The sequence below is a fragment of the Juglans microcarpa x Juglans regia genome, chromosome 3D (genome assembly GCF_004785595.1).
Source record: "Juglans microcarpa x Juglans regia isolate MS1-56 chromosome 3D, Jm3101_v1.0, whole genome shotgun sequence".
NCBI classification, from domain to species: Eukaryota; Viridiplantae; Streptophyta; class Magnoliopsida; order Fagales; family Juglandaceae; genus Juglans; species Juglans microcarpa x Juglans regia.
This window is the reverse complement of record NC_054598.1, coordinates 702,379-714,241: the sequence shown is the minus strand read 5'-3', so window position 1 is coordinate 714,241 and position 11,863 is coordinate 702,379. Positions and strand designations below refer to the sequence as shown.

General features: G+C 37.7%; 2 protein-coding genes across 3 annotated transcripts; one reads left to right on the top strand and one right to left on the bottom strand.

The window, feature by feature from the left end:
• Positions 1 to 501: 501 nt before the first annotated feature.
• On the bottom strand, positions 502 to 1,296 carry LOC121254035. Its single transcript, XM_041153999.1, has 2 exons — positions 802 to 1,296; positions 502 to 686 (listed from the first exon to the last, which is right to left on the bottom strand). Exons 1-2 carry the CDS (start codon positions 1,166 to 1,168, stop codon positions 577 to 579), a joined length of 477 nt encoding a protein of 158 aa, XP_041009933.1. The 5' UTR covers positions 1,169 to 1,296; the 3' UTR covers positions 502 to 576.
• A 6,053-nt stretch (positions 1,297 to 7,349) lies between these two features.
• On the top strand, positions 7,350 to 11,263 carry LOC121254744 (ABSCISIC ACID-INSENSITIVE 5-like protein 7). 2 transcript variants are annotated; one of them, XM_041154889.1, is made up of 5 exons: positions 7,350 to 7,509; positions 8,503 to 9,712; positions 10,369 to 10,440; positions 10,567 to 10,596; positions 10,970 to 11,263. In XM_041154889.1, the coding sequence occupies exons 2-5, from the start codon at positions 8,618 to 8,620 to the stop codon at positions 11,042 to 11,044; spliced, it is 1,272 nt and encodes a 423-aa protein (XP_041010823.1). In that variant the 5' UTR covers positions 7,350 to 7,509; positions 8,503 to 8,617; the 3' UTR covers positions 11,045 to 11,263. The 2 variants fall into 2 exon arrangements, with proteins under 2 accessions (XP_041010823.1, XP_041010822.1); XM_041154888.1 differs by having other exon boundaries at positions 7,350 to 7,512; positions 8,507 to 9,712.
• Positions 11,264 to 11,863: the final 600 nt, after the last annotated feature.

Genomic DNA, 11,863 nt, shown 5'->3' with positions numbered 1-11,863 from the left:
AACGAATTAAATATGTAATATTATTATTACGTCCCTAGTTTTTTTTTTTTTTTTTCAATGCTCTTATTATGCGAGGGATAAGAACGTAATTTTACTCAACCAATTAACGAGGAAGATGAAGTCTAAAAAGTGGGCAGAGTAAAAATAAGTGGTGAAATTGAACACCATTCCCTCCATGCCCCCGGCTCCTTTATCTCTCAAAGATAATCACTGTTCAATTCCTTAGGGAATTCCTCCTCCATTCCATCCAAACAATAGATGTATGCATATACAGCCATGTTTCTTCCTTCCATACTAAGATTTCAGTTAATTCATTTAATATTAGTATTAATCCACCATGAAAATCATCAGGAACAAAAGATAAAGTGGTTAAAACAATTAGTAACATCATTGTTGAAACATCTCAGTACCTCTCACCTCCCAATCTCCAGCCTTCCAAACAAGATTGTTGTTTGGCAAAGAAAATCAAGAACATGAATGACCAAAATTAAATAGAAATTATTAAATAAATCAAAACTTTTAATTAGTAATAATTGTACGTTACAAAATTGAGTATGAAAGGGGAAAGACAATCCATCAAACATTTCGGTTCATGGTGGTTGACGTTGAAACGGATTGACGCACTGCGCAAGCAACCACCTGGGCCCATTGCCTCAGCCTCGTCTTTACCAGATCAGCATCTTCACCTGAAAAAAAAAAATCCCATTTTTTTAAAGTGAAATGCGAAATCGATGAGTTACGGCCGTCGGATCAAGAAAAGTCCAGGACTCCACGTACGGAATCAAAACGTCGGAGGTTTACCTTGATCGATTATGGAGCTGGGGCATTCGATTTCGCTATCGGAAGCGGCCATTAGAGACGATGAAGACGACGATCTCGACAAGCTGTTACTGTACTGCTTGCTAACAGCGTAATAAAAACCCAGAGCGGGGATAGTGTCGGAGAGCTTTGGATCCACCTCCGGCGAATCGAACCCGAAACCGAACCCCAGTTCGATGCAAGCCTTCAACTCCTCCAGATCATCGTCTGAGACGCTCTTGTTGCGGCGGAGAAGGTCTTCGGTGCCGTGATTGCCTTTGCGTCTAAGCCACGCCTCGTCTCGGTGCATATCAGGAGCCCACGAACGCTGCTTGTGGAGAGGCCTCGGCGGCCCGTGGGGGTTTGACATGGCTTAGGTTTTGAGGTGGCTGGGTTTTTCAAAACAAAACTACGAACAGTATTTGCACCACCAATGCAGGAATATGTGTTCGGACAAATATTATTGGGTTCGTAGGCGGGAGGGATTCTCCGAAACTTACGGCTTAAACCTTTATTTATTTTAAAATTCATGGGCAAGCAACAGGTGGGGCCCAAGTCAATACTGGCCAGAACTTACCAGTGATGTCCATTGCCAATGCCACCACACAGGCGCGGCGCACAATACACGTGGCAAATTAGTTGCTTTTTAATTTTGATCATACGTTATCAAATATGGGAGAGTATAATAAGTGCATTAAGTTATGATTAGCATCACCAAAGAGGATTCCCACAAGAATGTTGGTGGAGGATTGAGAGAGAGAGAGAGAGAGAGACAGTCTGGCAATTGGAACAACTGAGGTGGACTCCAAAGTCAATGGTTCTATTCTTCGTCGGTAGCTTGACAGGTATTCCACAGTTTCTAAATGTATGTGTGGGAGATTTGATACACTTGTCCAGATAAGCACCTGGATGGATCCCTTGCCATTTTTGTTGAGCTAGCGCCTGGTTGGCGTACCCTTGATTCTTCTACCATTTCGACTGTTTAAAAGTAAAGCAAACTAAATCGTAAAGGTTAAGTTTTTTAGGCATGATGGAAAAAAATAAAACATAAAAGGAAAATAAAGAAATAAGAGTGGACAAAACTTTCAGTGGCTTCGATTCCGGTTGATACCTATTCCAACTTTGACGGAGTCAAAATTGAAATCGGAGTCAAAATTGTTTTAAAAAAACTAGTCAAAGTCTGAGTCTAGTAAACTTATTATATTTAATATTGTAATATAAGCATTAGGTAATTGAGTGGCTTAATGGTTGAGACAGTATTTTGCAAATCTTCAATCCTGCATTTGAGCCCCTATAGACCAAATTTATTAAACTTTTTATTTTTATAAAAAAAGGCCGTTTTCTACCCTCTATATATTCATCTATTTCCCTTAAACAAACACCCTATGCATCATTTCTTACTTCAATTGTGGCCTGCCTCTCTCTCCACTTCCTACACCACTCACTCCTCCATGGCTCCATATCACAGTCTCAGGCTCTCAACTCCCAACTAGATTCTCCGTCTCAATAAAATCCTTTTTTCGTTTCTCACCCTCTCTTAAAGCGTCTTTTTTTACTGCCATGGCAGTGTCAAAGTTGTCGTCTTCATACACCAAAACACACTTGCAATCCTCCTAAGTCTCATTTTTATCGAACCGTCTCTACAATCACCACCGCTATGCTTTTCGACCATTTTAATGAGTATGAAGCACCACAATCTCGTGCTTCTGTTACGCCAAAGCTTTGAAATCAATGTTACTATGGCATTGATTTGTGTCTTGTCTATCAAATCTACACTTACTTTCAAGGATCCGATTATAGTTATGATAATCAGTGTTATTATGATTTTTTTTTCTCTTTTTTGTTAAATGATATATTTTTGTTTTTATTAAGATTGTGGGTTTGGTTGCTTTATTTGTTAATTGAAGTGTGAGCACTGATCAATGAATGTTTGGTTGGATTGGTAGCTTTGTTTAGGATTTTGAAAGAATATTTGATGGAATTTCAAACTTCTGCTAAGTTGCCTCTCTATCTTTCTCATTCTGTAGCTCCAATAGGAGTCGAAAGCTGCTCCGATTTGGAGTTGAAGTCGGAGCTTAACTTGGACTTCAACTTTGGTGTGAGTCGGAAGTCGAAGTTGGACATTTCAACTCTCTTGGAGTTGTAGCCGTAGCCCAGCCCTATAAAGAGAAGTGGTGATTAGAATGCTACAAATCATTGGAAAGAGTTGTCTAATACTGTATTACCGCATCATTTCAAAAAAAAAAAAAAAATCATATATATATATATATACGTATATAGTACCCTTTTGGTACAGTGGAGTGAGTCCAATATTCTGGGTTTGAAGGGCTTCTATGCATAATGACATGGTCAGTATTCGGTCTGGAAGGATTTGAAGAGAAGCAAAAGGTCTTGACAAGAAAATGATCCTATTTGACCTCTATACATTGCCTAACATTCGGAAATGGAAATGGTAATTGCTAAGAATCACATTATTTCGTCTTTTGTAGTGGTAGGAAAAGTATATCAGTAAAAAAATACCTTTTCAATGATATTCATGTCACCGCCGCAAGAGCAAATTTCGTACTTGGAAAGGATGAAAACGATTAGAATCCCTTACAATGATCTCTCTCACTACTCCTTAGCTACGAACTCAATCGCCCTATAGGGATCGCTACAATTATTGAATTCCAGGTAGAAGTACTCTATTAAAAAATCCGATTAAAAACAAAAAAAAGTAACAGAGAAAATGAGACATCGCCAAGGTTGGCGTAAAGATTAAGGAGTCTGGTGGATAGAAATATATTGTCTAGGGCTTTTCCTGATGCCAAATTAAAGAAGGGCATGAAGGTGATTAACAAGGAAGGAGTAGTTTTAAGCAAGATGATGAGAAAATTAAAAGATTGAAACTTGTTTGATATGAATTGCAGAAAAGTTGTAGCTGCCGGAAGAAGAATGGGCAACGGACCTGAAGGAATAGTCGAGTTGGTTTTGCATCAATCTGAGCAAAAAGAAGATGATGGAGAAGAGATTGTCAGCCAGAAAATACTGATGGCATATGATCACAACCCCATTGGGTACCGATGGCGATATTCAAACAATTGAATCTAGGTTTCAGTCTCAGACTTTCCCGGTACATCGAACGGGCACTGAGAAACACTTCAGAAAGAACTTGGTGAGAGGGTTTAAGCGGTTGGGGTTTTTTTTAGTGAAATTTGGGGAATAAGATGGGCTTGGGCCCAACGTAAGATGAGATCGGATCTAGAATCATGGTTGCTTTATTTATGTTACACCGTAATTTTTTAAAATTTTTTTTTAAATATTTAAAATTTTTTTTAAAAAAAATTCACAAATTCATTAAAAAAAATATTTTCTTAATTATTATGTAAAAAAAAATATCCAGAAACCTATAGTCTGATTGTTATAACTCTAATTTCTAAAATAGAGGTGTGCTACCCCAATTCAAAAAAAAAAAAAAAAAAAAAAATGGATACAAAAAATTGATGACATTACTCCACCGAGTAGTATTTTCCTTAATGAAATTTTGAAAATATATCTTATCTGGAATAGTTTAGAAAAGCCTAATGAATTATATTCTATAAAAACCAAAAATATTAATGACTCGCTCGAGTTTGTATTCAAAATTGGCATATTTATTTATTAAAACATTTAAAATTAAAATAAGTGGAACGTTTGAATTTTAGAATTGATGAGTTAATTGAATTCAACAAATAGATAAGGATGAGACCGCTGTGAGCTGTCCGATCGCCATACCCCATCCCATCACATATCCATAAGAATGTCGTCTATCACTACTCAACCTTCTAAATTTCGAGAGACGATATTTGTAATTATCATTGTTATGCAATCGTTTTTAAAAAATAATAAATATAAAAATTATTTTTTTGTGTTCAAATTATTTTATTTTTTGTGAAATTTTTTATGATGTCAATATTATTACATATTCTTAAAATATAATTTGTTTTATTTTATTTTAAAAGTTCAGATATACAAATAAAATATAAAAGTATTGGTAAAAAGTTTTCTGAGACGATGCCGAATCGTTTGGAATGGATCGGTCAATTTTTAAAAACAAACAAAAACAGAAAATTGAGTGGGGGCGAGTTGGCGAGACGCCGTCAAGAGTTCATTGCGTAGAAATGCAAAATTCGAAGGTGCGGGGGGCCCACCATTAGTTGTCTGGATCCTTTTTTTTGGGTTTTTAATGTTGTCACGGAACCAACCGTTGGACACCGCGTGGTGCACGGAACCCCCACTAGAATGTGCCAGCACGATACATACCACTTCTTATCCTGATTGGTGTGCTGTATGCTTTTTTATTTTTTTGGTAGTGCATCTGCCCCTATTATCTAGCTTCTCTACTACTTTTATATGGATCAATATTGCCGTTGTGATGTGGGTGACGGTCGTAGCCCAAAATTCATATCATTTTTCTCTTTTTTATTTTTTATTTTTTATTTTTTATTTTTATGAGGAAAATCCATATCATTTAGCAACTAATCCCTATCACTAAGGATGGACAGCAGGTGCCCGCCACCCACTGCATTACCCCGTTCGCTCCGTCTCTACTTGAGTGGGGCGGGAGATCCGTTCCGCATAAATGGGAGGTGGGGCCCCCCACCGTATGAAATGAGGGTTACGGAGGAGGGGGCGAAGGGGGCTCAGTCCTGCTCTGTAAATCCTCCGCCCTGCTCCCGCATGTCTAAGCCCCCCATTCCTTTCTCTTTCTCGAACTCTCTCGATCTCTCACTTAGTCACTTTCTTGATCTCGATCTCGAACTCTCTCGTGACCTTGTCCTAGATCTAAACTCTCAATTCCCAAACTCTCTCAATTTCTCTCGAACTCTCTCGATCTAACTCTCTCCATCTGGTTTTCCATGGCCATAGAAGTTGCAGACGTTGGCAGAGGACTCGACTGGCAACGTAACAGACGCCGCTAAGCTTAGGGGAGCCAAGGAGGGGAGAAGGGCCGATGGATGGAGGTCCACCCCTGCACCCCGTGCAACGGACTGGGTACCCTACCCCTGCATGGCCGGAGGTGGATTACAGGAAAAAAATTCTCACCCCTGCCTATGCGGGGGTGGGGGACAAGGAGGGGGTGGCCCCGCCTCGTAAGGGGCGGGTAGCACCCGTACCTATCACTACACTAATCTTTAGCAACTAATGTTTATGGTAAACAAAGTGATCAATAAGAACCCATCAATTTGATGTTAAGACTGAATTTGAATGTTGAACTGAGTTGAGTTGTGATAATAAAATATTGTTAGAATATTATTTTTTAATAATATTATTATTTTAGGATTTGAAAAGTTGAATTGTTTATTATATTTTGTATTAGAATTTGAAAAAATTGTAATGATGAATTGAGATAAGTTGAAATGAGTTTGGGATCCAAACTCACCCTAGTAAATAAATTAGGAAGGAAAATATTTTAAGCACATAGAGGTTATACAAAAATAAGCATACAAATAGATATAGTTTAATATGGTATGTTAAATTGTAAAATTATTTTTATTATAAGATAGATCTAAATAATTCTATAAAACTATCTTAATTTATGAATTTATTTTATGTAATTTGTGTCCGTAGCCATTTTCATAATATATATATATATATATATATATATATATATATATATATAGAAAAAGTGGCCTGATCAAACCTAGTTTATCTTGTCAAACTTAATCGCCGGAGTCCAACATTGTCCCTTCAACCACCAACATGGCTTAACTCAACTCAAGCCTAACACCCACATCCAAGGCCAGGATTATGTGTCCAAAGGTTAACATTGTCCTTTCAAGCCACCATGAAGCCATCACATTCGAGCTCCAAAAAGCCTGTCTTATGTACCAACCAACCTATGTGACATTGACTATTGTTGGTGTGAATTGACTCCATTAAACCTGCCAAAAACCAACTAATTTATTTTTTAACTGTTACGTAGAGTATTGATACAAATATAACATATTTTCACAATAATATTATAAGATAATAGTATTTTTATAAAATAATATTATTTTTATAAAATATTTTACAAAATTACCTCTTATTTAATACATTATTATCAAATATATTGTAAAAATATTATGTATAAATCATTTTACATTTGGTAATCTAAAATAAAATGTGTCGGTTTGGTGCAAACCACAGGATGATGTGAAATCTATAATTTTTTCAGACAAGTTATTATATAAAGCAACCTACACATCCACTCATGCTGATGAGGGGATCTGATCTCATCACGGGCTTAAATTCATCCAGTTCCTAAGATCCACTGCACAGGATAGAAACCCACAGTAACCAAACACCCTGCACTATTCCGGACGAATAAATCCAGGAGAATGATCACCATCAAATTATTTGTCGGAAAGTTCTACTCAACGGTCCAGATCTTCCCACCCGTCGACACTCCACTGGCTATCGGTCACGACAAAGTTTCAACCTCTTCATCATTGGGCCACGTTGCGAGATCTCGATGGCACCCCCGTCTCTCCCCCCAATATTCTAACCATTAAAAAAACAGCAGAAAATCAAAAGTCCCTCAAATCTCGATCCCGAGAGGCCTCCTTAAATAACGACTCGAGTCTAGGAAAGCGGCTCAAGACACCTGTCGCTTACACCACAGCCCAAGCTTGCTCAGAGCTTCCGACACGACTCTCTCTCTCTCTCACTCTCCAGCCACTCCGAATTTCGCTCCCCCCACCCAAAAAAAAGGTAAAAACAAAAGCCTCTCTCTCTTTCACACTCATTCTCTTTGTTTTGTACTGTTTATTTCCATTTTTCTTGTCTTTTCTGATCATATTTCTTTTTTTTTTCGTGAAAATTGGATCCCCCACTGTAGTTGGGAGCTTGAATGTTCATGTACCAATTTAAAATGGAAAGTTGCCTCTTTTCTGTAAAATCAGTAGCAGAAATGGCGTTTTTTTTTTTTTTTTTTTTTTTTTTTTTTTTTTTTTTTAATAATTTTTTAAATAAGGTTTTGGATCTCTATCATGTTGTTTATGATTTGAGTATAACTGGTTCGCTTTAGTTATTAATTACAAGTTCGGTTTTGATCAATTTAGTCTCAGAAGTGGAAAACTAAAAGTTGTTTGTAAGTTTGTGGATACATATGTTAGTGAGTTTTGGATCTGAATGAAGCTGGAGAATAAACAGGACAAAAGTGCTAGGGTCTTTTATCTGATCTGCATCTAGTACTGGATGGGTCATGGGTGTATTGGACGGTTTTGCGTGGTTCTAGTTACCTCTACTTTGTACCACTTCAGATTCTTCAACGTGAGGTCTTATTCGGAAGTTTGGCTTTTTTTTTTTTTTTTTTCAGGGTTTCAATCACCTCGAGCTACAGCTGAGCTAGTTTTCTGACTTGGGATTTTTATTGATTTGTCGGTTTTGAACTTGTGGTTGTCGTACAGTGTACTAACCAAGTTCTTGATAATCGGACTTATGTGTGAATGGTTCCAATAATTGCAAGCTAGCTGAGTTTTTCTTTTTCTCAGCTGCAATTTGCCATTTCACTTTGTTTACTAAAATGGGGGTTTCAGGGGAACTGATTTACTTGATTGTGGGTTAAATCAACAGTAGAATTATTATGTATGCAGTTTGATGTTTTTGGGTTTTACTCGGTTAGTCCATTGATAAATCTGTGTGAATTTTCTGCTTCACTGACTGATTTTTCCTGCGTTGCGGAACTTTGGATCTGTGTATAAAGAAACCAATAGAAATCAAACTGAGACTTATACTCGATCTCCTTCAAGTGGATGCTATATATAAGACAGCTCCCTAAACTCAAGCTGCTGCCACTTCTTGAAGTTTCCCAAAAATGGGGTCTTATATGAACTTCAAGAACTTCAGTGATGCACCGCCTGCGAGTGGTAGTAATGGGAAGCCGCAGGGAAATTACCCGTTGGCCCGGCAGTCTTCAGTATACTCCTTGACCTTTGATGAGTTCCAGAACACCTTGGGTGGTTTTGGAAAGGATTTTGGATCCATGAACATGGATGAACTTTTGAAAAATATATGGACTGCTGAGGAGACTCAAGCCGTGACATCTGCAGCTGGTGCCAGAGAAGGAAATGTCCCGGGTGGCAATTTGCAGAGGCAAGGATCTTTGACATTGCCACGGACACTTAGTCAGAAAACTGTGGATGAAGTTTGGAGAGACTTGCTGATTAGGGAAAGCAGCTGCGGTGGTGTTCCAGATGGGAATGGGAATGGGGGATCAAGTGTGCCGCAGAGGCAACAAACTCTGGGAGAGATGACGTTAGAAGAGTTTTTGCTGAGAGCTGGCGTGGTGAGAGAAGATACTCAATCGATTGGAAGGCCTAGTAATGGTGGATTCTACGGTGAACTATCAGGACCAAATGATAACATGGGTTTATCCTTTTGCTTTCAACAGCCAGTTCGAAGTAATGGGGTTTTGGGTAATCAGATAATAGAGAACAATAATCCAGTTTCTAATCAGCCTTCTAATTTAGCAATGAATGTAGGCGGGCTAAGGTCTTCTCAGCAACAAATCCAGCAGCAGCAGCCACTCTTCCCCAAGCCTGCAACTGTGGCTTTTGCCTCTCCCATACATCTTGTAAACAATGCTCAGCTTGCTAGCCCTCAAAGTAGGGGTACAATGGTTGGAGTTGCAGAGCCTTCTGTGAATACTGCTTTGGTTCAGGGTGGAGGAATTGGCGTGGTTGGTTTGGGTCGTGGGGCTGTCACTAGTATGGCTGGGTCCCCTGCAAGTCAGATATCATCAGATGTGATTTCAAAGAGTAGCGTCGATACCTCGTCATTGTCACCGGTTCCATACCTATTTAACCGGGGAAGGAAAAGCGGTGGGGCTTTGGAGAAAGTGGTCGAGAGAAGGCAAAGGAGAATGATCAAGAACAGAGAGTCAGCTGCAAGATCACGGGCTCGTAAGCAGGTAAGCATCATATTGAGGCCTCCATTATAGTTTATTAGCAGTTAATATTATCAGTGTTATGTTGCTTTGCTTCTTTGTCAAATTGGGTAATAACAAGAACCAGCACATCCTTAAACTTCTAAGAAAAATAGGAGAAAAGGGATTTTTTCTTTTCATGCCAGCCAATTGTGTCATGGAAATTACCCCCTGTTAGCAAGTGATTTTTTGTGGTTTAAAAATAAAGTTGACTTCCTATTAGCAACCTATTGCAAACTGCAGTAGCTACGCCCTTAACTGGAATCTGAATGCCATGACTATTCTATGGAGAGGGGAAAGCATTAGAACTGTGGAGCTCTGCTAATGATCGAATTAAATTGTGTTTCTGGCGTAAAATTCGAGATGGCCCACCCATTTGAGGTTCTTCCATCATTGTATCTTGGATCAGGTTGTTTCCCCAATGACAGTGCAGCCAATGATGTAAAGCCAAGCCCCTAACGAATCTGCCTAGAACAATATCGTGTGAGTGTCCACTTAACTGCAAGTCAAGGATCAAAAAATGGCCTACCCAGAAACAGCTTTGTAAATTAATGTTTCCCTGCTTGGTTACTGAATTTTGATTTTGTGCATAGAACAATGACAGACAATTAATGTCGCCTTCTCTTTTGGGTTTCTGGCAGGCATATACCTTGGAACTGGAAGCAGAAGTTGCAAAACTCAAAGAAATGAACCAAGAGTTGCAGAAAAAACAGGTGGTGTTTTAAAAAAAAATAAAAAAAAAATAAAATCTCTTTAATTCAATTTAAAATCTTGATCGTTTATTCGGTACGTAGATGCTGTGAAAAACCCCCATTGACCTCATTTTTGGCTGGCTGCAGGCAGAAATTATGGAGCTGCAGAAAAACCAGGTAGAAGTCCCCTTTGATGTCTCGTTACCTTACTCTTTTTACGTAAATACAGATTACACAGCCTTCAATCAAACAACAAATACTTGTTCACATATTCAAATTTGGGGAATAAAAAATCCATGGTCTTTTGGGTTTCATTGAACAAATCATGCACAGAGAAACTCATTATCTAGAAAACAGTTCACTTCTTCATTGATTTTAGCAAGTGAAACAAGAATTCATTTTGTTTCTTTCTTTAACAGGTTCTTCTTGTAATTCATTAAAAAAGGTTCTTGTTGCAAATTATCGACAAGAGCTGAACACTCTTCGTTAGTTAATTTGAACCGCAGAATTGGAGCCTAAAGAAGTCCTTTTTATCGCTGTTTTTTGGCAGATAATAGAGAAGATGAATCGGCAGTGGGGAAGTAAAAGAAGATGCCTGAGAAGGACACTGACTGGCCCTTGGTAGAGATGATGAAACCGATTGTGAATACAAAGAAATGGTGCTTTTTGAGTACACGGATGTAGGCGGTTGATCATTGATGTAGTAGTGTAATGGTTAAGAGTGTGTGCATCTATCATCTGACAAAGTTTAGGTAGCTGTATGTATAGGACTAGAGACAAAAAATAGAGTTTCTGTTGTAAATTAAAACTGAGATTAATTTTATGTTTGGAGCTTTTAGCGTGATTTCTATTTGCAAACCCTTTATTTTTTTGATAATGTTAGGTACAAACTCTAAATGTACGAGTCTTATACAAACTTCTTGTAAAAATATGGGCTCGTAAAAAAAAAAAAAAAAAAAAAAGAGTTTCATATTTTTCTACAGTGAAACTCACTTTTTTATAAAAAATTTATGCGAAAATTATGTATTTAAAATTTGTATATATCCTTTCTTTTATTTTTTTTCCCCTTTTGAGAAACCTCTGCCACTTTATACATCTACGGCCAACTTATTTATTTGATCGCATGGAGAATTTGGGATTCTTTAAGCCGTATGCCATTAGATTTCTAGGCGCATAAGAAATCTCAAAGCATTTTGGGGGGGACCTTCTACTTGTACGGTTCCACCACTGCTCAGCGGATCCTTGATTCCTTATTAGAGATGAAAAAAAAAAAAAAAAATAGGTACAACATATTACACAATATATGTTATAAAATAAGAGTATTTTAGTAAAATAATGTTACATTTACAAGTTAATTTATAAAATAACTGTCCTTTTAAAATATTGTTATATAAAATGTTGTGAAAAGTGAATTGTGTTTATATTTTAAAAAAAAAAAAAAACA

Excerpts from the sequence above, each read along its gene's own strand:
- LOC121254035 (XM_041153999.1), bottom strand. The coding sequence starts at position 1,168 with ATGTCAAACCCCCACGGGCCGCCGAGGCCTCTCCACAAGCAGCGTTCG. Across the intron at positions 687-801 it reads CAGCTCCATAATCGATCAAG|GTGAAGATGCTGATCTGGTA; the intron begins GTAAACCTCCGA and ends TTTTTTTTTCAG.
- LOC121254744 (XM_041154889.1), top strand. The coding sequence starts at position 8,618 with ATGGGGTCTTATATGAACTTCAAGAACTTCAGTGATGCACCGCCTGCG. Across the intron at positions 10,441-10,566 it reads AAGAGTTGCAGAAAAAACAG|GCAGAAATTATGGAGCTGCA; the intron begins GTGGTGTTTTAA and ends GGCTGGCTGCAG. Across the intron at positions 10,597-10,969 it reads TGGAGCTGCAGAAAAACCAG|ATAATAGAGAAGATGAATCG; the intron begins GTAGAAGTCCCC and ends GTTTTTTGGCAG.